This window comes from Panthera onca, chromosome B1, assembly GCF_046562875.1.
Source record: "Panthera onca isolate mPanOnc1 chromosome B1, mPanOnc1 haplotype 2, whole genome shotgun sequence".
In the NCBI taxonomy this organism is placed as follows: Eukaryota; Metazoa; Chordata; class Mammalia; order Carnivora; family Felidae; genus Panthera; species Panthera onca.
Window position 1 is genome coordinate 103,905,575 of NC_138342.1, and position 26,377 is coordinate 103,931,951.

Here is a 26,377-nt window from a genome sequence, read left to right on the forward strand (position 1 = left end):
CAGCCCTGCTGATAAAAAGCCTTTGGCTGGCACCTGCAGGGTCATTTCTCCTTGAAGAGGCAATAAACCCTCTTCCCATAGTGCTCAAGGAAGGGGACTGTTCTTTCCTAGTGTGTCCCTGAGATTGCTACAGTGCCCCAGGGCAGCTCCCTCCCCCACAGGCACACACATAGGACCAGCTCAGGTTAGAAGAAAGTCATGCACTTTTGAGATCTCTGAGCTTCAGCTCCTAATGCTGTTTGCAAAATAGAAACTAGCACTCTCTCTGTTTCTCGTTCCCTAGTCATGCTCTGAGAGGTTTCCTCTTGTGCTAACTCAATACAGCAATTCCACAGCCCCTTCGGCTTTTTCTCCCTTTTGTCTCTCCACAGAAGGGGTTCCCTCCTTCCCTGCCTAGGCCATTTTATCTGCCCTAATTCACATACACGCACCTCCGTCCTGCCAAGCTGTCCCCCTCCACCTGTGGAGATCCTTCTGCCACTCTGCAGATTCATTTCCTGGTATTCCAAGTGATCTGACCTTGATATTGCTGTGTTTTAGGGATGAGGAAATCCCAGTTCCCCTACTTCTCTGCCATCTTAACATCCTTCCCCCAAAATACTAATATTTTGAAATATCAGGGTATATCAGAAATACCCCATTTGTTATGGGTATGAGTTTTTTGTTTCACATAGGCTTTAAACTTCATGTGAGGAATGGGTTTTTATTTTAGTTTTTTTATTACCAATTCCTATCAGTGTATTTGCCATATAAAATGTAAATATTGATTAAATTACATGATTTTCTGTGTATTTGATGAACTGTTTTAAATTTTATATCTTGCTTCCCAGACCTTCTATATTTCGTTATTGGAGAAAAAAATGAATGTGGTTGTTGATGAAGGAAAAGAAATGATTTGAATATAGTTAGTTTTTTGATATGGTAATTCAACAAGTAATGAATTCTGAAGCAAACATTTTAAATTTCAAACAGACCTAACCTTTTTATTATATAATATACAGTCTTTTAAAAGTAATAAAGTACTTGGGGGTAGGTAAAGAGTTTTAAAACTTTATTTTTAAAAATCAGTTCTTCAGGTGCCGGGAATGTAGCTGACCGTGTTCTGGCTCAGCTCTTAACGGAAATGGATGGTATTGAACAGTTAAAGAACGTGACAATTTTGGCCGCTACTAACCGCCCAGATAGGATAGACAAGGTAAGAAAGAAAGCAGTGTGAGTGCTGTGAAAACAAGAACTGGATCATTTGATTATGTTAGTTTTATTTTTTCTGTCAGATTACTTTGTAATCAGTTTTTAATTTGAGGATACTGAAAATCTTAAACTAAAGGAAATAAAGGGAACAGAGGAAAGCTTTTATGTTTTCATTGCTTATGATTTGATATTAATGAAATTCTTTTATAACCCCTTGAATTTTCCCTCCATCATTGTTGCATCAAACTTTCAGAGAGAGAATTGAAGTTCTGAAATTCTTTTTTTTGTTTGTCATCTGATTTATTGTTGAGAAGTTTTTAACATTTTTCTTCATGTTAAGGTAAATTTCTGGCTTTTTAGTAACAGTTAGACTCAAGTTATTATCAACAACTTACTAGAATTCTTGGCCTAGCAGTTGCTTTCAGAGTGATTAGAATAGAAATGACCATGGATTTTATCTCTCTAAGAAATTAGGCTATGGCATTAAACTCAGCAAAACTGACTCTTTCAAGCCATTGCTACCACTTATTCTCCCTAGGTCTAGTTTAATAAAGGGAATCCACTAAATTTTAAATGCCTAATTTGTACTTAATGTGTAAATTTTTTGTAAGGATTTAAATTGAGTGTAAAAATTTTCTCCTGTAGCATGAACCAATTTTTCTTTTTGTTGTTCACATTATTGCTTCATATATATCACCTTATGAGCTCGTCCCTCCCTCCCTGTGCACATATACACAGACTTCCAGTTTTAAAAATGGGAATTAGAAAAAAATGATACTTTTGAAGATATAAAAGGAGCTTTTATGTAGAAAGCAAGTTTTGCTTTCATCCAGTTAGGTATTTTACTATGTAGTAAAGACCTGTTGATCAAATACAGGTGAGAAAGCTTTGGGCCTTAATAAATTATTTCCTTTCTGATGCAGTATTTTATAAGAAGATAAGTGATTTCTGAGCATTTATAGGATCTGTCTCCATGCTCAGACATCTCTGATGTCTATGAAATAAAAAAAAGAGATAGGACTGTATTTTAGCAAGCATAATAGAAAGTGCTGAATGAGGGCACCTAGGTGGCTCAGTTGGTTGAATGTCCGACTCCTCATTTAGGCTTAGGTCATGATCCCAGGATCGTGGGGTTGAGCCCCATGTTGGGCTGAGCATGGAACCTGCTGAAGATTTTCTCTCTCTCTCTCTCTCTCTCTCTCTCTCTCTCAAATTAAAGAAAAAAAAAAAGGGCTGAAAGAGCCCTTAGAGATTACCTAATCCTACCTTTCGGTTTCACAAATAAAGGTGCTAAATCCAGAAAAAACATCTTCCTTCTGGTAAGAATACATCATATTTTTATGGCATTTTCTCCTGGTTACCCCATGGCTAATGAGCTCTAAAATTTCTTAGGTTTCCTTCTCTACAATGCCTAATCTAATAGTGCCCTTCTTTGGTTTCTTAATAATGTATGTCATCAATGTTAGATACATTTCTCGAAGCAGAACTTTGGGCTTACAATAAACATCTCCGGGTTTGGGCACCTGGGTGGCTCGGTTGTTAACTATCTGACTTGCTCAGGTCATGATCTCACACCGTTTGTGAGTTCGAGTCCCAAATCGGGTGGGCTCATGCCTTGCTTTGAGTGAACATGTGCCCCACTTTGGGTAAAACACAAGCCCCAGGTGAGCCCCACTTCTCTCTCTCTCTCTGCCCCTCATGGAATTCTCTCTCTCTCTGCCCCTTTCTCTCTCAAATACAGACAAAAAATATCAGATCTCTGGGTTCTTCTAAATCAAGCTATATAACTCAGCCTGATTGGTGCTTGTTTAGTTTTCTCTTGCTGTATTACAGATTACCTCAAATTTAGCAGCTTTACACAACACCTATTTATTCATATACAAACGTATGTATATTTGTATGTGTACTTATATGTATGCTTGTGTGTTTGTATGTATGTATGTATACATATGTATGCATACATTAGGTATATCACACACATACCTTGATTAGGTTTTAAATATTAGAAATCCAACTTTTTTTTAACTTTTTATTTATTTTTGAGAGACAGAGACAGAGCGCGAGTAGGGGAGGGGCAGAGAGAGAGAGGGAGACACAGAATCTGAAGCAAGCTCCAGGCTCTGAGCTATAAGCACAGATCCCAATACAGGGATCTAACCCACAAACTGTGAGATCGTGACCTGAGCCAAAGTTGGATGCTTAACCAACTGAGCCACCCAGGCACCCCAGAAATCCAACTTCTTTTTAAGCAACTAATTTTGGATGAGGACATTTGTTTTAAGATGCTGAAAGTATTTGCTAGTAAGATTCAAACTTATTTTCATTAGGGCAGGGGAATCTAAAGGTTTTTAATTTCCTATTCAAATTTTTAAAAATTTGTTTAATTTGTAAAGGATGAAATAATAAAATTATTCATGACAGCAAAACATGAAGTTGGTAAATGAAAAAAGTATTTTTGAGTGGTATAAGAATAGTTTCAAGATCATATGCTGTACTTTTAAGTACAATTTTGAATTTAGTACATTATACCAGGATCTAAGTGTTCTGTATATTATATTCTGTAATTGTGCAGAAAAAAATACTTCAAATTATCAATGATTTTTGTAAAAAATATTTTAATTCTTTTCTATTTCAGGTAGAATTCCATATTTGTGTGGAATGTTTTTTTCATAATTGTACTTTTTGTAATTATACTTTTATTACTACTGAGATGATATGTACTATATCAAAAGTCATTTTTCTTTCCACATTTTTTTCCTCTGAAGAACTATTTTAGAACATTATTTGTATGTTATTTAATAGTACTTTATTTAATAGTAGTACTTTAAAAAAAAACTTTAAGTGCATGTGTGATTTTAACATGGTGTTTGTTCAAAATGTTCCCTGAAGATGCTAGTAGAAACAGAAACAGTCATAAGAGACAATATAAAAAGAAAGGAAACTTCTTGTTATGAAATAAATAGACAGTTTTCACTACCTGCCTTGTCTGAAGGAAACTGTAATAGGAAGAGTATAGATGAGAAAATAATTAAAGTAAATTTCATGTACTGATGCTAAAAGGTAGATGTTTTATTAGCTTAAAACTGGAATAAAAAATAAAGGACTGTCCTAGTGACAAAGAAATAATATTTGGTATAACTTTGGCCAAATTTTAATTAAGGTGTTTGGCCTTGTAAATTAGCTAGCATACTTCACAATCCTGTTGCCTATTAACCCACAACTTCTATGTCATGGTGACTTTAAGTTGGTATGTTAAAAGGAGTAGAATTCTTGGACTGCCAGAGGAGTGAAATTGACATCATTGTGTAACCCATATGTTGTGTGTGGTTAGTGTCTTTTATGGACAATATTTTAATTTCATATAGTCTGGGTAAACTAAAACTGGAGTTTTTTGGGGATTCTGGTGATTCAGCAAAGGAAGTAAGACACATAGCTCAAGAATCACATTGTTCTCTTTCTTGCTTTGTCTTATTTACATGTCAAATACATTAGCTGTGATGTAGCACACTGTGCTAAGTAAAGTGATTACTTGTGGTCTCTGGTGGTATCCTGAAGTCTCCATAGACCTTTTATGCCCTACCCTCTCTTCCAGCTGATAAATGAGTGAAGAGAAGTTCTATCCCCTTGTGTCCACTTTGCATAAGAATGGCAGTATGTCAAGGATAGATGAAGATAAATGAGATTGCATAATGTCAGGTAGACACATTGTCTTTAGATGGATGACCATCTGGATTTCCTCAGCATCAAGAGACTTTAGAATAGCAAACAGCTAAATTATTATTGATGCTCAAATAATAAAGAGCCCAAACTGTAGGAGTTTAATATTGTTCTTTGTTAGGTGGTTATTTGTGTGCCCCCTTTAGAAGAATATAATGTCCATCCAGTCCATGACATTTCATGCATTTGTGTTGAATATTAAGAAATGGTCATGTCTTCTTTCCCAGGTGTTAAACAAACCTTAGAATAGTTTAGTTTTATGAATAATTTTGAGTTTAGTCATTTGATTACTTTTAGTACTGATGCCTAGTATATAATAAGCCTTCAATAATTATTACTATTGTAAAGTATCATCCTAGTCTATAAACCTATTTTTCTTATAATAATAAATTTGTAGAACTTTAAAATTCTGCTCTAAGTCATCTATGGAAAAGATTGTTCAGCTGAGGAAAATTTTGGAAGTTGTATAGAGATAACTGAATAATCCAGTGTTCAGAATTATTTTCTAACTTAGTATGTTTAGCTCATGGATGTAATAAACTGGCATTAATTTTCCTTCCAGTTTTTCTGGAAGAGGAAATGTATTTGATGGGTTAAATATGACATAATATTTTTATTTCTTGAATATTGCACATAAAAGTTGGTTTTACGGATATTTTTGTAACATGGAAAAAAGATAACATGTTTAGAAAAGTCAGCAAATGAGAAGCTAATGTATGTGGCTTCCAATTTTCAAGTGAATTGTGTTCCAAAAATACCTTTAGAAGAAACTGTACAAGTATGTTTGTAGATAGCTTTTCTCCCTACTCTTCCTAGCTTTGCCATTCTTTTAATATTGCTGTTCTCAGGGAGTGCCTGAATGGCTCAGTTGGTTAAGCATCTGACGTCAGCTCAGGTCATGATCTCAAGGTTCATGAGTTCGAGCCCCATGTTGGGCTCTGTGCTGACAGCTGGGAGCCTAGAACCTGCTTCGGATTCTGTGTCTCCCTCTCTCTCTCTCTGTCTCTCCCCTGCTCATGCTTTGTCTCTCTCTCTCTCTCTCTCTCTCTCTCTCTCTCTTTCAAAAAAAAAAAAAAAAAAATGCTGTTCTCAGCTAAGTCAGAACTAAAAAACAAGCTTCTTGACCTAATAGACTTTAAAATTTTAAATACCTTAAAATTCTTTACTTTCTTGTATTTTAGGAAATTTTATATTTATTTAATATTGTTTATCAAAATGATGTTGAGAGTCTTGGGGGGTTATAAGGAGAGCCTAATGTGGTCAGACCTGTGAGGCTTCCTCCAAGTTCATCTTCTAATTTCAGCTTTACCTTCATTTTATGGGACTCAGAGTGGTTTTATTATTAGTGATAGGTGTTTGTTTTGTGTTTTTACTTTTATTTATTTATTTTTTAGTGTTTATTTTGAGAGAGAGAGAGAGTGCAAGCAGGGGAGGAGCAGAGAAAGGGAGAGAATCCCAAGCAGGCCCCACACTGTCAGCAGAGGATGCAGGGCTCAGTCCTAAGGCTCTAGGATCTAACCTGAGCCAAAATCAAGAGTAAGATATTTAACCAACTGAGACACTCAGGTGCCCCTGTTTTGTGTTTTTAAAGATTGAAATGTTTTCACTATATCTATTACAGTAGCAGCTGTAAAGGTTTCAGCTTTGGGGATGGGTAATTGGGAGAGATGACAGAAGAGAAGTCGGTCAGAGGTTGTATGTGTATATGGGTCATATCTCATTTAGATGCTGATAATATAAAGACTGTTAATTTCAGGTGTCAGCAAATTGGCCAACCACTTGTTTTTGTACCTCTCATGATCTAAGAATGGTTTTTACATATTTAAATGGTTGAAAAATATCAAAAGAAAAATAATTTTATGAGATGAAAAATAAAAATGAGATGAAATTCAGATTTTGGTCCCCATAAATAAAGCTGTATTAGAACACAGTCACCCTGATTTGTTCATCTATTGTCTATGACTTCATTTATACTACTGTAATAGAGTAGTTACAGTAGAATATTGTGTTTATGGCCCATAAGGCCTAAATTATTTACCATTTGGATCTTTACAGAAAAAGTTTACTGACTATTGATCTATCCTTATAAGCTTTTAGAAGTTTAGTAATGTCTGTTAATATGAGTTGTACATACATGAGCCACAAAGTTTTTCTGCAGATTGTTTAAATATATTGCGTTTTCTGAAAGTAAATTCTATATAATGGCTTAAAATAAATAATAATAGAAAGGTTGTGTTAACTTCTTATTTTTTCAAGTATATTCCATCTCTTCTTGAAAGTTCTTTAATATTTAATCTTTTAAAATATGTTTTATGGACTAAATAATTATTCTTTTCAATTGAATGACTCATCAAAATCCATACATCTAAAAATGCAGTTTTTTAAATTATATGAATAACATAAGTATTTCTTCATAGCATGTGAATCTTAAAGTTTCATTGGTTTTTAGCTTTTACTTGAATGCCCTTTTTAGTATTTGTTATCATTGGAATTTTCAGGCTTAAATATTTAAATTTTGAGAAATTAAGATTCTGTGCTTAGCTATGTTTGTTTGGTAAATAATATTTGATGTCATCATGCAAATAGAGTACATCTAATCTTCAATTAGAGAAAAAGTAAACGACACAGTACGTATTGTCCTTAACATCTAGGTTGTAAAGGAAATTAATGTCTTGGGGCACCAGGGTAGCTCAGTTGGTCAAGCCTCTGACTCTTGATTTCAGCTCAGATCATGATTTCAAGTTTGTGAGATCAAGCCCCATGTCCAGCTCCACACTGATAGCACAGAGCCCACTTAGGATTCACTCTCTTCCTCTCTCTCTGCCCTCCTCTGAGCTCCCTCTCATGCTCGCTCTCTCTCTCTCAAAATAAAGAAGTAAACATTCAAAAAAAGAAATTAATTTTTTCAAGATTGGAGACAACTTGGACGACTTTGATAGTCTAGTTATCCTTCTGATACATTGACCCCTCATTTAAAAATTTCTACCCATCATTTCTCCATCCTTTGCCTACTCACCTACACTGATTGAGGCAGAGGAGGCAGGGGGACTTACCAACTCATGAGACAGACCCCTCTGTCTTTGTCTCAGACTATTAGGAAGTTTGTTGTTTCTACTGAACGAGCTGTTTTGTGTCTCCCCAAAGCTTCTACATACAGCCTGTCTTATCTTTACATTGTATCTCACCAACTAGTCTCTTCTCCAGGCTTGACATATTGTTTTATTTCATCTTTGGCATTCTTATCCTTTTTTTACCCCCTCTGAACTGTTACCATTTGTTCCTTTCTCTCAAATTATGGCATCCACAAGTGAATACACTGTAATAGGTTGTGTTCTGATCAGTTCAGAGTTTAGTGAGACACTTAATGCCTTTAATCTGAATACTATGCTTCTGCTAATGCATTCCAGAATTGTGTTAGTTTATTTGCCTGCTGAATCACACTGTGGACTGCTGTGGAATTTAAAGTCATCAAGAACAAAACAAAAACAAAACTAAGAAGCCCAAGTCTTTCCTCAGAGTCTTCTGCTAAGTTATAATTTCCCTGCCTTGGGCTTGATTAATTTGATTTAAGTCTTAGAAGTTGAGCCACAGTGCAATCAGATCTAGAGGTCTTCCTTCAAGTTCAGCTCCTCTTAAGGTTTTCCTATGTTTTATATGCTTCTCAGAGATTTGTTTTCCTTAAGTCCAAATGATTTCCTAATAGTTTCTGCCAGCATCTGCTAGGGCTTTAGGCCTTAGAAATAGAGGCATTAATTCTTATAAATTCATCTCATTAGATCTGATAGATCTTTCTAATTTGTCAAGTGTGGGATTCTGTTTCTGCCATTCCCAATGTGTGTCTTATATTGTTAATAGCAGAGGCATTATATATCTTAATTACCAAGAAGAATTTCTGATTTTTTGAAAAATAGTTTAACTTAAATAATTTAGGAACAGTTGAAAGTAAAACTCACCTTGTTTTACCTTAAGAATACATATTCTTTTTTTTTTTTTTTTAATTTTTTTAATGTTTATTTATTTTTGAGACAGAGAGAAAAAAGCACGAACGGGGAGGGTCAGAGAGAGGGAGACACAGAATCCGAAACAGGCTCCAGGCTCTGAGCTATCAGCACAGAGCCCGACACGGGGCTCAAACTCATAGACCGCGAGATCATGACCTGAGCCGAAGTCGGCGGCTTAACCGACTGAGCCACCCAGGCGCCCCAAGAATACATATTCTGAAATGCTTTCTGTTTTCTCTGATGGAAATAGACAAGACTTAAGTTACATTCATGAAATTTAGAAATTAAATTATTTAAAATGAATTTTTTTAGTTTTCAAACAATGCTGAAATATGTAGCTAATGTCCTCATCACTTACCTCCACTTTCGCAGCTGCACTTTCATGAATTTGTGATATTAGAGGTACTGTATTATGTGAGAAGTTGTGTAATTTTCTTCTTTGAACATTATGTTTATAGTGTCTTGGGCACAGGCCTTCTTAAACCTTTGCATTTCTGGATGAGTTTTTGGAATATGCATAGTATTGGAGAGGGGCTTTTGCATAATGTAAGCAATTTAACTGGAGAAATGAGTCTGTAGGTAAAGGAGACAGATGGCAAAGATGATAGGGACTAGAATGTTACAAGCAAAATGTGATAGAAAGGCCTGAAATGGACAGTGAGAGAGAAGCAATGGGAGAAATGAGACAGACACAGATTTGGGGATCTTTGTTTCTAATTCTAGCTCTGTTGCTAACAAACTAAGTATCCTTTGAAATTATTTAGCCTCTCTGGGCCTCTGATTCTGTACCTGTCAAAAATGTACTAGATAATCCCAGAATATATCATTCACATCCAAAAATTCTATTTTGTGACTCAGAGACAGATAATAATAGATTTTCCAAATGCTACATAAGAGGATGCCATTTACCAAACAAATTTCTGAGTGGTTTTTTTTTTTTTAAAGCTTTTTCAGGTATCACCTCCCCCAACTTTCATGTTATTGAAAAGTTCCCTTCTTCAAACATGTTATATAAAGCAAGCAGATATTATCCAGGTGTGCAAAAATGACTTTTCTTTTTAAACACTTGATTGTCAGAAAAGGGGGGAAAAGCCATAAATCAGCCTTAAGGCTGCTATTGTGTAATAAAAACTTTGGTTGACAGTTGAAGAACACCTTAACTTTTTCACTCAAAATTTATTACTCTTAGAAAAAGGAAAACTTGTTGAGCTGCATATTTTCTCCTTTCACAGATGTCTGATCAGTGTTACAATATTTGTAATGTTTTGGTCTATTTAATACGCTATTTTTTAAAACTTCACATGACTGTAAAAATAATTTTGAGCTACAACAGAAATGTCTATATGATTATTTAAAGTTGAATCACTTTTAAGTTTGTAAATGCTTCTTCCCTTGTGTTCTTAATAATGCTCCTAGAATCCCATATTTGATTTTCAGTGTAGCCAAGAACTAAATCTGAAGCCATATATTGAATATTTTAAAGTCATTTGTAGGACTAAATGGGTGATTATTTTCCAAGTGCATAGAGAGTATTCTCAATAATGTGCCATTTTTGTGCCTGGCATTCTACATTCTATTCAGTTGTGTGTGTGTGTGTGTGTGTGTGTGTGTGTGTGTGTGTGTGTGTTTGGGAAGGATATGCAAGAGTATCATAAAGGACATGTTATAAAAGAAAACTCAGTTCTTTTCTTCATGATACATATGATCTAATTTGAAATGCAGGTAAATTTTAAAGTATTATAATCATAAAACATGTACAGTCCAAACTTTGTTTGCAGTATTGTACTGGCATATATATCATCATGGATTTGGAGAAATGCATCTCTGATCACCTAGCTTCTGGTCTCTGCAATGTGTTGGTCTGTATTTGACAATGAATTTGGTATTGCAGTTACTCTGTTTCGACACAAGGTGGTGATGCTCACCTAAAATATTTTCTGAGAGCGGCATCTACTGCCTTTAAAGGAGTCCCCTCCTCCATCCCAAAGTACGAGTGACTTAAGGAAATGAGTGGAACTGGCTTTGCTTTAAAAAGTAATAGCTGTGGGATGCCTGGATGGCTCTGTCGGTTAGGCGTCTGACTCTTGATTTCAGCTCAGGTCATGATCTCATGCTTCATGAATCTGAGCCCCACACTGGGCTCTGTGCTGACAGTGCGAGGCCTGCTTGGGATTCTCTCTCTCCCTCTCTGTCTGCCTCTCCCCTGCTCTCTCTCTCAAAAAAAAACTAAACTAAAAAAAAAAAAAAGTAATAGCTGAAATTTTTGTTTGTGTCCTACTGTATAATTTATTTTACAAATAATGATTTGAAATTAAGTGTAGATTTATGTAAGTTTGGGTTGGGGTGAGGTTGGAACCTTGAGAAAGGGAAAGCTGAACAGTAGAGAGAGAACTAGCAGTCATTAAGTAAGTACTAGGCATCCAGCATGTGCTGAGTGATTTGCTTATGATATCTAATTGGTTCTAGTCAAATATAATATTATATGTATTTTATGCCATACCGGTGTATTCTTTAGCACCGTAAATTGTGCAATGTTAGTAGTGTTGTGTGTGTTCTCTCTCATAAGAACTAGAGTATACCATCAGCCAGTGTAGTAGCTTTTTTCCCCATAGTTCATCAATCTTTTTTTTTTGTTTGTTTATTTTTGAGAGAGAGAGAGAGAGAGAGAGAGAGAGAGAGACAGAGCATGAGCAAGGGAGGGGCAGAGAGAGAGAGGGAGACACAGAATCCCAAGCAGGCTCCAGGCTCTGAGCTGTTGGCACAGAGCCATGTGAGGCTCAAACTCACAAACTGCGAGAGCATGACCTAAGCCGAAGTCGGATGCTTAACCAGCTGAGCCACCCAGGTGCCCCTCAATCTTTTTTAATAAAAGGCTTCTTATAGAGTTAAATATACACTTACCTTAATATATAGCAACTATACTCCTAGGTATTTATCCGAAAGAAATGAAACCATTTGTTTACACAAAGACCTGTAAGTCAATGTTTATAGCCACTTTATTCATAATCACCTAAACAGCCCCTAAGATCTATCAACTGATGAATGAATAAAGAAATTCTGATATGTTCATACAATGAAGTACCACTTAGCTATAAAAAAAAGAAACACATTTCTAATATATGCAGTAAGGTAGAAGAATTGTAAGAGTATTAGGCCAGTGAAAGAAGCCAAACACAAAAGGTTACAGAATATACTGACTGATTCTAGTTATGTGACAATCTGGAAAAGGCAGGACCACAGGGACAGAAATCAGATCTGGGAGTTGGGGGGTATGGGCGGGGGGGGGTGGGGGGGGGAAGGGATTAACCACAAAGTGCCATGAGGAAACTTTTGGGGATGATGGAAATATTCTACATTTTGGTTGTGGTGGTGATTATGGGACTATATATATTTGTCAAAGCCCTTCTAACTGTAAAACTAAACATAGTGAATTTTACAGTATGTAAAGCATACCTCAATAAACCTGATCATTAAACACACTTGAAAAAAAAAACTTTTTAATCATAAATGCAAGGAAAATGTCAGCTTTACTTCAGCAACAGTTTCTCCTCACTTGGAGGTAAAGCCTTTTGCATCTCAGCTCTTTGCTTATCTTTTGATAAGCATTTATGCAGACTTTTGTTTGTCACTGCCTTAGTGGGCTTAGAACTAACCTAGCAAAGATTTTGCTTGCAAACATTGCTACCCAGCTTTCAGGGCAAAAGGGGGTAGAATTTTAGTGCTGGAAAGATTCTTAGAGAATTTGACTGGCAAACTAGAGTTTTACAAATAAATCTTTTAGAGAAGTTATCCAGTAACAAAAGTCAGTTTGTTATGCATAAATTAAGGACAGTTTCCAGACTGGTTGTTATTGTAATAAAGTATATCTAAAATTATGAAAATGTACTTTTTTCCCCCTCCCTCCCTCCTTTCCTTCCTTCGAATGCTAGATTATACTTCTGTCTCCTGGAACAGACAGGGCGGGTGAACCAGACAAGTGCTTTGGATCATTATGTTGCATATCAAGTAATATTGTTTACCTTCTAGCAGGTTTTCAGTCTATTATGCCAGTCAAATTTATGGGCTAAAGGTTACTTGTTTGATGACAGACTTATTCGGAAGTATGTTTTGTTATGGGAAAAAAAATGATAAGCGATTATAATACTAGTACCTTTTGGAAATCTTGATTCTGAAGTTTCTTTTTTTTTAAGTGCAAAAAAGAGTATTTGATGTAATAAGATAAAACAAGAGGTACTATATTTTATCTAAGTAGAAAGGTGAAGAAAATTGAATGTTAATGTTTAGGAAAGGGGAGCACAGTTATATTTTCAAACACATTTAAAAAAAAAAACGTTTATTATTAAGAGACAGAGAAAGACAGAGCATGAGCATGGGAGGAGCAGAGAGAGGAGGAAACACAGAATCCAAAGCAGGATCCAGGCTCTGAGCTGTCAGCATAGAGCCCAACATGGGGCTCGAACTCACAAACCACGAGATCATGACCTGAGCCGAAGTCGGGCGCTTAACCGACTGAGCCGCCCAGGTGCCTCTCAAGCACATTTAAGATACTTTTGTATATTTGGGAGTCCTTCATTAATTCCATATTTTTATGCTTAATGATGTACTCACTTCCTGTTGATAAAATACAGGTGTGTTTTTTCAAAGGCCAATAGATGGCTGATATTTTATTAAGTGTATTAACCTTATGAGGTAGTCACTATTATTGTCCCTGTTTTACTGCTGACGAAACAGTTACTTAGAAAGATTTAGTAAGTGGCTTTATTCACTGGAGTTGGCAGTTTAACAAATCCAGGCAGTTTAATTTCAGAACTCATGCTTTAAACCACTAATCTAAATTAATTCTTAAATTCTGTGTCAGACTTAATGTCTTTAAATTGATTGTACATTTAACATTTTTTTAAATGTTTGTTTTTGAGAGAGAGGAGAAACATAGCATGAGCGAGGAAGGAGCAGAGACAGGGAGACACAGAATCCAAAGCAGGCTCCAGCTCCAAGCTGTCAGCAGAGTCCGATGTGGGGCTCCAACTCATGAACCATGAGATAATGACCTGAGTCAAAGTCAGACACTTAACTAACTGAGCCATATTTTGATGATCAGCTTTTGCTTTGCATTTATAAACTTTAATTCAGTCTCTGACATTTACTTTGTATTACCAGATGGCTGGTAGTGCTTTGTGTATGTGTTCTTTCTCATTAAAACTATGGTATACCATCAGCCAGTGTAGTAGTTTTATTCATAGTTTAAGTGAAGTTATTAGTTTTGACTTAGAAAACAGAAAGAGATAAGGGAAAAGAGGGAGAGGAGAGAAGGAAGGAGAACTAGAGTTTGTATGTTGTTATTACTGCAGTTATGTTTTGTTTATTTGATTTAGTTGATTAGAATTGAAAAAAGTAAGCATTAGCCAGTAAATGATAAATTTACTGTTTATATTCTTAGGAAAATTTAACAGAAGACTTGAAGTAATTAGATAGATACAGAATAAACTAAGCAGAGACAAGAAAACTTCTGTGCTCTCTGCCTGTTTTTGAAAATAAACTTTTATTGGAACATAGCCACACCTATTGTTGCATTGACCATTTGGCCAACAAGATAAAAATATTTACTATCTGGCCCTTTAAAAAAAATTGGTGACCCCTGAACTAAATTTTGGACCAGAACCGTTCAGATAAACTGTGTTTATTGGCTTAGAATGAGTCATTCACCAAATATTTTTTGAGCACCTGCTATATGCCAGAATGTGCTAGGTGATGGAGAGGCAAAAACAAACATGTCCTACAAAAATGTCTGACTTTCTTTTTTATTGACAATTATAACACAGGTTACAAAATGCTAGGGATTGTAAGAACTAGGAAATGCTCATATGGCTATTTCACTTTTCTGAACCAATAATAATACTGCACCTCTTAGACAATGACCATATCAGTTATCTGACACTGTAGATATTCCAGCTCCTTTTCTCTCTCTGGTTCTCCTGGTCACCTTTTTATGTTACTCAGTTGTTTTTTCTATAGTATTTATTACCATAAGTTTACTTATTTACAGTGTTTGTTGTTGTCTATTTTTACGTAAGCTCCATAAGGGCAAGGATTTTTGTTGTTTACTGATTTTTCCAAGTGCCTGGAACTCCTAGTAAGCAATTAGTATGAAAGAGACCTGCCTTACATATTCTTATTAGCTATGTTAATGCATTTTGAAAACATCAGCTTTTTTCATATCAACTCTAATTTTGCTGATTTGAAGTTAAAATAATTTGCTGAGCTAACTTGTATGTCTTTTTAACTTATATGTTCTTCATTGAGAAACATGGTTTTTCTTATTTTTTAACCTCATTTTATCACCAGTAATATACTATTTACGTATCTTTTTCTTGGGAGTGCTAAACGTTTAGCAGAAGATGTTTTAGGTAGTTCAATAATATATTTATTGAATAGAAAAATACATACTAAGCTCAGAGTGTAAGCTAACTCCTCTGATGGCCTTGTGGAAGTATTGTGGTTGCATGTTTAATCACAATTAAGATAATTAAGAATAATTTCTCATAAAACTTCTTTCTTTTAGTTATATTTGTGAGCATATTTTGGTGATAATTGATTGCCCTGCCTACATAGTTTGCCAAATTGGGAAGGAGAAGAGTGTTCTGCAGCCAAGTTTCCATATGTTGATATTTCACATCCATGTTTGTGACCTAAACCTGTATCCCTTCAGACAGTGAGGAAAGCCAAGTGTTCTCATAAGCAGCAAGGATTTTCTTCATGGAAAACAAAGAAGTAAAATGGTAGTTCAGACAAAGCTATAAAGTGTATGTTGAATATTAAAAATACATCTATCTATATAAATGTGAATAATATTATGTGCTTTTATGCATTTAATTGCAGGATTTTTTTCTTAGGCATTACATCGAAGGAAACATAAAACAAAATTGAATACATGAAGGGAATAAAAAATCAGAAATATAGCTAATAATAATTATTACCACTTTTTTTATTTTTTAAAAAATGTTTTTACATTTATTTATTTTTGAGAGAGAGAGAGAGCGAGAGCGTGTGCAAGTGGGTGATGTGCAGAGAGAGAAGGAGACACAGAATCCACAGCAGGCTCCAGGCTTTGAGCTGTCAGCACAGAGCCTGACACGGGGCTCGAACTCACAAACCACGAGATCATGACCTGAGCCGAAGTCGGACACTCAACTGACTGAGCCACCCAGGCGCCCCAATTATTACCACTTTTAATTGAGCTAATTTATTATTCACATAATCTGTAATTCTAATGACCCTGCAAAGTAATATTTCTGCTTATGTTTTGGAGATCAGAAAATTGATGTCCGGAGAGATTCAATAGCTTGCCGTGGTTCAGGAACTAAATAAGTCTTTTTTTTTTTTTTTTAATTTTTTTTTTTAACATTTATTTTTGAGACAGAGAGAGACAGAGTATGAGCAGGGGAGGGTCAGAGAGAGAGGGAGACACAGAATCCGAAACAGGCTCCAGGCTCTGAGCTGTCAGCTCAGAGCCCGATGCGGGGCTCGAACTCACAGACCGCGAGATCATGACCTGAGCCGAAGTCGGACGCCCAACCGACTGAGCCACCCAGGCACCCCTTAAAGGCAGTATTTTAAGTCAGTGTTTCCTATTCCTCCAAATACCTAATTTTTTATCCTACGGCATGTCTGTTTCTCATGTATTGTTATGATGTGCTACCAAATGACTATATTCTATATCTATATTTGTTAAAAATTTTACATTTTATAGCATCTACACTATATAGTTGTTCTTTTTTATTTTTTACCATTGTTTTATTTTACCATTCATTTACTGATTTTTTAAATTTTATTTTAATTCCAGTAGAGTTAACATACAGTGCTATATTAGTTTCAGTTACTTGTACAGTATATAGTGATTCAACAGTTCTATACATTACTCAGTGCTCATCAAGATAAGTGTACTCTTAATTCCCTTCACCTGTTTCACCATCAGTTCTCTGGTAACCATCAGTTCTCTCTAGTTAGTCTGTTTTTTGGTTTGTCTCTTTTCTTTGTTGTTATTCATTTGTTTTATTTCTGAAAGTCTACATATGAGTGAAATCATACAGTATTCGTCTTTCTCTAACTTACTTACTTAGCATTATACCCTCTAGATCCATCTATGTTGTTATAAATGGCAAGATTTCATTCCTTTTTATGGCTGAATTGTGTGTGTGTGTGTGTATACACATATGTATATGTGTGTGTGTGTATGTATATATATATATATATATATATATATATATATATATATATATAGATTACATACATATATATGTGTGTGTGTATATATATATATATATATATATATATATATATATATATATAGATTACATACATATATATGTGTGTGTATATATATATACATATATATATTATTTTACATCTTATTTATGCATTCATCTATCAATGGATACTTGGGCTGCTTCCATAATTTGGCTCTTGTAAATAATGCTGCAGTAAACATAAGGGTGCATATATCTTTTTGAATTAGTGTTTTCATATTCTTTGGGTAAATACCTAGTAGTACGATTGCGAGATTATATGGTAATTCTATTTTTTAAAATTTTTTTAATGTTTAATTTTGAGAGAGAGAGAGAATGAGCAGGGGAGGGGCAGAGAGAGAGAGGGAGACACAGAATCTGAAGCAGGCTCCAGGCTCTGAGCTGTCTGCACAGAGCCCAGTGTGGAGCTTGAACCCACGAACCATGAGATCATGACCTGAGCCAAAGTTGGACACTTAACTGACTGAGCCACCCAGGCACCCCAGGTAATTCTTTTGTTAATTTCTGAGGAACCTCAACCTCCATACTGTTTTTCCACAGTGGTTGTACCAGTTTGCATTCCCATCAACAATGCAAGAGGGTTCCTTTTTCTCAGCATCCTCGCCAACACTTGTGTCTTGTGTTTTTGATTTTAGCCATTCTGATAGGTATGAGGTGATATCTCATTGTGGTTTTGATTTGTGTTTCCCTAATAATTAATGATGCTGAGCATTTTTTCGTGTGTCTGTTGGCCATCTGTATGTCTTCTTTAAAGAAATGTCTTCATGTCTTCTGCCCATTTTAAATTGGATTTTTTGATTTTTGAGTGTTGAGTTGTGTAAGTCCTTTATGTATTTTGGATACTAACCCTTTTTGGGTGTGTCATTTGCAAATATCTTCTCCTATTCAATATGTTGTCTTTAGTTTTGGTGATTATTTTATTTGCTGTGCAGAAGCTTTTTATTTTGGTGTAGTCCCATAAGTTTATTTTTGCTTTTGTCTCCCCTGCTTCAGGAGACCTATCTAGAAAAATGTTGCTGTGACCAATGTCAGAAAAATTACTGAAAATTACTGCCCTTGCTCTCTTCTAGGAGTTTTATGGTTTCAGATCTCACGTTTAAGTCCTTAATCCATTTTGAGTTTATTTTTCTGTATGGTGAAAAAAACTGATCCAGTTTCATTCTTTTGCATGTATCTGTCCAGTTTTCCCAGCATCATTTGTTGAAGATGATACATCTCATACAAACCATATGAGTTTATGTCTGGGCTCCCTATTCTGTTCCATTGATTTATGTGTCTGTTTTTGTGCAAGTATTATACTGTTTTGATTACTCCACCTTTGCAGTATATTTTGAAGTCTGGAGTTGTGATACCTCCAGTTTTATTTTTCTTGCTCTGGCTATTTGGGGTCTTTTGTGGTTCTGTACAAATTTTAGGATTATTTGTTCTGGTTCTGTGAAAATGCTGTTGGTACTTGATAGAAATTGCATTAAATCTGTAGATTGCTTTGGGTAGTATGGACAATTTAACAGTATTTATTCTACACTACATAGTTTTGAAATTTAAATTTTCAGGGGCACCTGGGTGGCTTAGTCAGTTAAGTGTCTAACTCTTGATCTTGGCTCAGGTCATGATCTCACAGTTTGTGGGATTGAGCCCAGTGTCTGGCTCTGTGCTGACAGCGTGAAGCTGCTTGGGATTTTGTCTCTCCCTCTCTCTGTCCCTTCCCCACTTGCTCTCTCTCTCTCTCTCTCTCTCTCTCTCTCAAAATAAATAAACTTTAAAAAATCTATTAAAAAACAAAATAAAATTTAAAGATTCATAGTGTAGTGTGCCTCTGAATAACCTGAGGAGGGTGTTATATAAAAGAAAACAGTTTCCTAATTCCAGGAAGTAGTACATGAAAGGGATAAATAACTCTTTGTCATTTTAAAGTTAAAACCATTGCTGTCCAGTTTTAAGCTGACATATATTCTTTCATTTTACCTTTCTCATCCCCATAATATTATTAGGCCCTGGATAGCCATGTATATACATGCATATAATCACCAACATGATTCTTTAAGTTTGTTTTTGTTTAAAATATTTAATGATTCCACTTTTTTAAATAAGAGTTTTGTACATAAAAGAATTACCCCAAAACATCATTATTATATAAATTGATGAAGACACCGGTATATTATATGGTACTTTTATCACTATAATCTATTTTGTTCGTATCATTAATCAGGATTAGCATGCTATGTTAGCCAGGAAATTGAGATAACTTCATCCTGTAGCCCTTTACATAAGATTCTCTTCTAGTTCTTGTAAATTCAGATGTTAAATTTCTAAGAATGAAAATTTGTTTCATTTAATCTTTTCTTTTTTTAAAGTATTAAGAAATTGTCCTCACCATGATTTGAGGTTCATGACCTATGAACCCTTGAATTCTGATTTAGTATAGAATTTGATATTATCTGGTTAGCTTAGACACCTAAATTTGTGGATAGCCTTCAGATTTTACCTTTAATAAGATAATAAAAGGCCTCATTAAGCTTTTCATTTGATGAAAGACTGAGAAACCACAGACCAGTGAAGGAAGAAGCATTGCTGATAAAGGTTATATATTAAAATCTTGTAGTGGCTTATGAAAAAGAGCACTAGTCTTTAACAATTAGGAAATTTAACTTTAGTATTGTATTTAATTCTGTAACTTTCAAGTGACTCTCTAGGGCTGCCTCCCATTCCTACATCTTAACACAAATCTAATGTTTTCCCTTTTATAGCAGATTATAAAGCCAGGAAAGAGTCAAAGGTTGATTATAATATATAGTGAAGATGTTTTCCACGTATTTATACATGATATAAATGTTAGTTCTTATTATAATTATAATACAAAGACCTTATGAATACTGTTCATTAATGCCAAAGATTGCCATAGTTTGTATGTGTTGCATGATATATGACTGACTGACCGAACGCAATGAATCAGTCAATCATTTAATTTGGGCCCTGGACTTCAAAATTATTTAGAGCCTCCCTTTGAATGGAAGATCCTTCTCCTTGGTTTTGAAAATATACTAAAAGGTATCTTAATGTTGGTATTTGGCTATTTTCTATAATTGCCAAAAAGAAATTATACAGCCCTCCTAAAGATCAGTGAGATAAAAGAAAAAACATGATGAGCTAAATTGTTAATTTTGGTTTGTTTTATGTGTTCCTCAGATCACTGAGATGAAAATTCAGGCAGGGATGCCGTCCTCTTTTAGTTAATGTTAGAGTCTTTCACAATGGTGTTCTCCATATCAGACAGTAATACTGCCCGATATAGTTCTTCACTTAAGGATGTGATTTTTTTCTTTTTGTAGTCTGTATTTATGTATCATTTAAGTCCTCTGAAACTTAATTACTTTTATCATTCAAATTTTAGCTTCTCTTCCATTAAAGAGAATAGTGATATGGAATCCTTTTGTTTGAATGGTTGACTGAAAGTACAAAATGTGGAGGATAGAAGCTTAAACAGGGGATAGTGAATTTTTAAAAAAGTTTTTAGTTTATGTGTTTATCTTTTAAAAGTTTATATATTTTGAGAGAGAGAGAGAGGGAAAGAGAGAGAGCATGTGCAAATGGGTGGGGGAGGGGCAGAGAGCGAGAGAATAAGAATCCCAAGCAGATTCTGTGCTATCGGTGCAGAGCCCAATACAGGGCTCCATCCCACGAACCGTGAGATCATGACCTGAGCTGAAATCCAGAGTTGACCACTTAACCAAGTAGGCCACTCAGGCACCCCAGGAATAGTGAATTTTTAAAATTATTCTTTGTCTGATTCCCAAGCACTAACATTTTTTTGTTTGTTTCTAGTGTTTCAGAGGTCCTTCCAAAAGTGTCCACAGGGCACAGAAACTCTGTTTAGATTTTTCCTATGTGTTTTATTTTCTTGATATTTTGCAGAAAGAATTTGCCATTTGCTTTTGATGAAGTTAATACTTGTATAGTATCTTTAGATTTTTATTTCTTGGATTTAGAGTATAATTTAAATATTAGATTTCAAAAGGTTTATGTGTAAATGGCCTTTGGTGGTCAAATCTGGTTTGTAATTAATTTACTGTAGTTTAGTTACCAGGGACTGATGGGGAGTCATTCACATATTTATATTTTCTGTTCAACGTATTTATAAATATTTGATGATTATTAATTTTTCTCTAATGTGTTCTGAACTTCAAGGAATTAAGGCTCTGTGTAAGTACTTATCTCTTTGTGCATTTTGTTACATTTATATTCATTGGTTGTAAGTAACTTACTATACATAATAAATGTACATTTTAAAAGATGGTCCTTCTAAAGCTTTGCTTGGGGTCTTTGCTGGGAAGATAATTTAGACACATGGAGAGGGTTGCTTGCTTTACTATTTATCATTTTCCCAGACAAATCCATGGAGACAGGCTGCTGATAGGATAGGAGAAAAACAACAAAAACAAATACAGTGCTTTGGCCTGGAACCGAATTGTATTATCTGTGCTGTCAGCTAGAGTCTTTGCTCACTTACCCAGACAATCTCCACAGGGATTAAAACTTCCCTCTGCATTAGTGATAGCCTTTAGTACACTGCAACCTCATGTCCAGTTAAAAAAAAAAAAGATGGCTATAAACAGTTTTTAATAGCTTGCAAAATCCTTACCAGTTCAACCTTTGAGGAGAGTGATTATGTTGATAAGTCAAACAGGTATATCAGCAATTAAGTTGGTAATCGCCTGGATTTCAGTTTTAATTTCCATATATAGGCCCTCACAGCCCCCAACTTAGGGCCTGATTTGAGCACTTACAGTGATGAATATACGGCAATTCAAGTCATTTTTGAGGACAGTTCTTAAAACAACAAAAAAAGTTATAAGAATTTTAATTCTTCATGAAGGTTTAGAAGGATAGAATTACAAGAACAAAGAACAAGAACAGTAGGAAAAACCTCAGAAGATTCTGTCAACCAAATAGAACTAGTAAGAACCAGTTTCCTCATCAAGCAGTGAAATGCCTGAACTCTCCAGGAAGCTGATTATCTATTATTTTCTTAAAGATTTCTGCTAATAAGGATTTAATAACCTTCTGTGGTTCTCAACCTGATGATTTTTCTCCCCACTCCACACCCTGATGTTTTGCAATATCTGAAGACATTTTTGGTTGTTGCAAATGGAGTGATGATATTGGCCTCCAGTAGGTAGAGGCCACAGATGCTGCTCAGCACCTTGTGTTGTGTACAGGAGAGCTCCGACAACAAAGTATTATGTAACCCTGAAGTCAATAACATTGAAGTTGAGAAACCCTGCTCCCAAAGCATGGATTTTTGTCTTGATGGGAGTTTTTCCAGATGAATAGCCCCACTGATGTTTACAGTGTTTATAGAGAGAGTTTGTTTCTTTGAATTACTAATAAGAGAAAAAAGAGGCTTTTTTAAAAAGAGTTGACTTGAGAATTTATGAACATGGTAAACACAAACATTTTTGAAAAATGTTCACAGAGATGATATGGTGATCTCATAATACAGAGAAATGGAAAAAGGTCTTATTTGATGATAGAAGGACATGAGAAATTTAGTAGTTCTTACCTTCACAAATATTAAAGGGAAATTCTACCTTGCAGGAGATAGGGTTATATAGAATTATTTCTGTATTGGTGAATTGAATCATTTAATAAATAAAGAGTAACATTATATGTAAAATTAATTATTTTTGGTGAAATATTCAGTAACCTGAAGCTCCGGATTCAGTTCTCAGAAGTGACAGTTGGTAATTTACTTTTTGTCTAAGTCTCAGTTAACACATCTGGAAAGTCAGGTGGTTATTTTAAACTTGTCAGGTGGGTGTTTGCTAAAATCTATTTAGTAATTTGTAGTGACACTAATATTTTTTTAGATGAATTAAAACAGTTGTCCAATCTTTAATTGATTGCCGGTCCTCAGTGTAAGGAATAGTCATGCTGTTGTTCATTTCTCATATGGAGTACAACAGTACTTCCATTCATTTTTGTCACTGTCTCCTCAAACACAGTAATTTGCAGTACAAAGAAGTGTATAAACATGTATAACGTGTATAAACACAAACACACTAGTAACTTAGTGGTGGTAGGGAAGTTAGAGACTGACAAAAAGTATTTATATTACCTTGCTTTCCAGAGATTTAGGATTTGGGAATCTGGTCTGATATCATCTATGGCATGCCCAAAACAACCATTGAAGCTCCCGGAAGTAGTACATGGGGTAGAATATATAGCCTCAAGAGATTTAATAATATAGCGCAATCCATCCATTGTGCTAAAACACAGACATTGGTGACTAAATGTAAGTGATATTCTTAAACTCACTGTATTACAAATAATCACAATTGATCTTATTTTTTTGTTTCAAGTTTTTATTTAAATTCTAGTTAACATACAGTGTAGTATTGGTTTCAGGAGTAGAATATAGTGATTTATCACTTCCGTATAACACCCAGTGCTCATCACAAGGACCCTTCTTACTACCCTTCAGCCATTTTAGCACATCTCCCACTCACCTCCCCTCCAGCAACCCTCAGTTTGTTCTCTATAGTTAAGAATCTCTTGTGGTTTGCCTCCCTCTCTTTTTTTTTTCCTTCCCCTATGTTCATCTGTTTTGTTTCCTTTTTTTTTTAATGTTTATTTATTTATTTTTGAGACAGAGAAAGAGGGAGGGAGGGAGACCAAGTGGGGGAGGAGCAGAGAGAGAGAGGGAGAGAGAGAATCACAAGCAGGCTCCACACTGTCAGCATGTCAGTGTTAAACTCATGAACTATGAGATCATGATCTGAACCAAAATCAAGGGTTGGAGGTTTAACCACCTGGGCCACTCAGGCACTCCTCATCTGTTTTGTTTCTTAAACTTCATATATAAGTGAAATCATATGATACTTGTCTTTATCTGACTGACTTCTTTCATTTAGCATAATGCATTCTGGCTCCATCCATGCCATTGCAAATGGCAAAGAATTTCATTCTTTTTTATGGCTGAGTACTATTCCATTGCATGTATATACCACATCTTCTTTATCCATTCATCAATCAATGGACATTTCCATAATTTGGCTCTTGTTGATAATGTTGCTGCAAACATCAGGGTGCATGTGCCCCTTTGAATCAACATTTTTTTTTTGTATCCTTTGGGTAAATACCTAGTAGTGTAATTTCTAAGGTCCTAAGGTAGTTCTATTTTTAACTTTTTGAGGAACCTCCATACTGTTCTCCAGAGTGGCTACACCAGTTTGCATTCCCACCAACAATGCAAGAAGGTTCCCCTTTCTCCGCATCCTTGCCAACATCTGTTGTTTCATGTGTTGCTAATTGTAGCCACTCTGACAGGTGTGAGGTGGTACCTCATAGTAGTTTTGATTTGTATTTCTCTGATGTTGAATGATGTTGAGCATCTTCCATGTGTCTATTAACCATTTGTATGTCTTCTTTGGAAAAATGTCTGTTGATGTCTTTTGCCCATTTCCTCACTGGTTCTTTTGTTTTTTGGGTGTTGAGTTTGAGAAGTTCTTTATAGATTTTGGATACTAACCTTTATTCTGGGATGCCATTTGCAAATATCTTCTAACATTCCTTTTAGTTTTGTTGATTGTTTCCTTCTCTGTGCAGAAGCTTTTTATCTTGATGAAGTCCCAGTAGTTCATTATTGCTTTTGTTTCCTTTGCCTCCAGAGACATGTTGCTACAGGCCGATGTCAAAGAGGTTGCTGCCTGTGTTCTCCTGTAGGATTTTGATGGTTTCCTGTCTCACATTTAGGTCTTTCATCCTAGTTTTGTTTATGGCATAAGAAACTGGTTCCGTTTCATTCTTCTGCATGTCACTGTCCAGTTTTCCCAACACCATTTGTTGAAGAGACTTTTTCCCATTGGATATTCTTTCCTGCTTTGTCTGAGATTAGTTGGCCATATATTTCTGGGTCCATTTCTGGGTTTTGTTTTCTTTTCCATTGATATATACATTCGTTTTTGTGCCAACATCATACTGTCTTGATGACTACAGCTTTGTAATATTGCTTAAAGTCCAGAATTGTGATTCCTGTAGCTTTGCTTTCTTTTTAAAAATTGATTTGGCTATTTGAGGTATTTTGTGGTTCCATACAAATTTTAGGATTGTTCTAGTTCTGTGAAAAATGCTGGTGGTATTTTGATAGAGATTGCATTGGATGTACAGATTGCAATTGATCTTATTTTTTTAAACAGTCATATTGTCTACCACACCACCCACACCCCATTAATGAGCTGAATGCATGCTGTGGAAAAGTCATGCTTTTTGTAAAGGGGTTGGTGAAAAAAAAATGTAGTTTGAAGTCAAGTATCTTAGCAAATCACTTAGCCTTTGTTTACGTGTTTAAGAAGTTGTCTGTTTGGCCGAGACAGAAAATCTGCATTCTATCACCACCAAAAGTCCTCTTAGAGTTTTTGTTTTCTTTTGTTTTTTAAATAAGTAGACCAGCCACAGCTGTGTTAGTATAGGAAAAAATTCAGAGAAGAAATTGAATCTTAGCTAGAGGTGAAACATGTTAAGTTTGATGATCAATTAGAGACTGTAATATATAAAATAAGTTGTTCCACTGCTAACGGAAAGTAATGTAATAAATTTCGATGTTATTCAATATATTCTTTTAGTTGTTATTTTTATTTCTACAGAAGATTTTGTTTAGATATTTTGAATAGGTAATCTATATTAAATGATTAAAAGATCAAATCTGTAGAAAGATACACATGGTGATACTTTACTCCCCCTTAACTCCCCCTTAGTTTTACTAGTCTCTTTCTTCTTCCAATGTTGTTTTTAATACAAGCAAATATGTATATTTATTTATCGTTCCCAATTTATTGTTTCCAATACCCGTAGTCCCATACAAGATGTAGGAAACTATCTATATGTATGCTGTTAAGTGCTGTGCTTTTTTCATTTAGCACCATATCTTGGAGATCATTCCTTCTCAGTATATGGGTATTTTACTCATCCTTTTGTAGGCTGCATAAGCACAGAACTACATACAAATAGTCCCTTATCAATGGACATTTAGACTGTCATCAGTCTTTTGCCATTACTAACAACCTTATCCAACTGTTATTTTGTAGTTGTGCAGGTTTGTCATAAAGTGGGCATACTGTGTTAAAGGGTAAATGCTTTTTTAATTTTGGTATATATTGCCTTATTTTC

The 26,377-nt window shown here is 35.1% G+C and overlaps 2 protein-coding genes across 5 annotated transcripts in view; both read left to right on the forward strand.

Moving 5' to 3' along the window:
• The window catches only part of FGF2 (fibroblast growth factor 2), a 309,364-nt gene that overhangs the window by 229,920 nt on the left and 53,067 nt on the right, over window positions 1-26,377 (forward strand). The window lies entirely within an intron of this gene.
• AFG2A (AAA ATPase AFG2A) overlaps window positions 1-26,377 on the forward strand; it is a 368,869-nt gene that overhangs the window by 129,501 nt on the left and 212,991 nt on the right. For 3 of the 4 annotated variants that reach the window (XR_009616188.3, XM_060654237.3, XM_060654238.3), the window contains exon 14: window positions 1,069-1,195. The exons of the other annotated variant lie outside the window; for it this stretch is intronic. Coding sequence is in view for 2 of the 3 variants with exons in the window: in XM_060654237.3 (XP_060510220.1) it covers window positions 1,069-1,195 (127 nt within the window). In the remaining variant the exon portion in view is untranslated. The remainder of the gene's footprint in view (window positions 1-1,068; window positions 1,196-26,377) is intronic. 4 annotated transcript variants of the gene reach the window in all.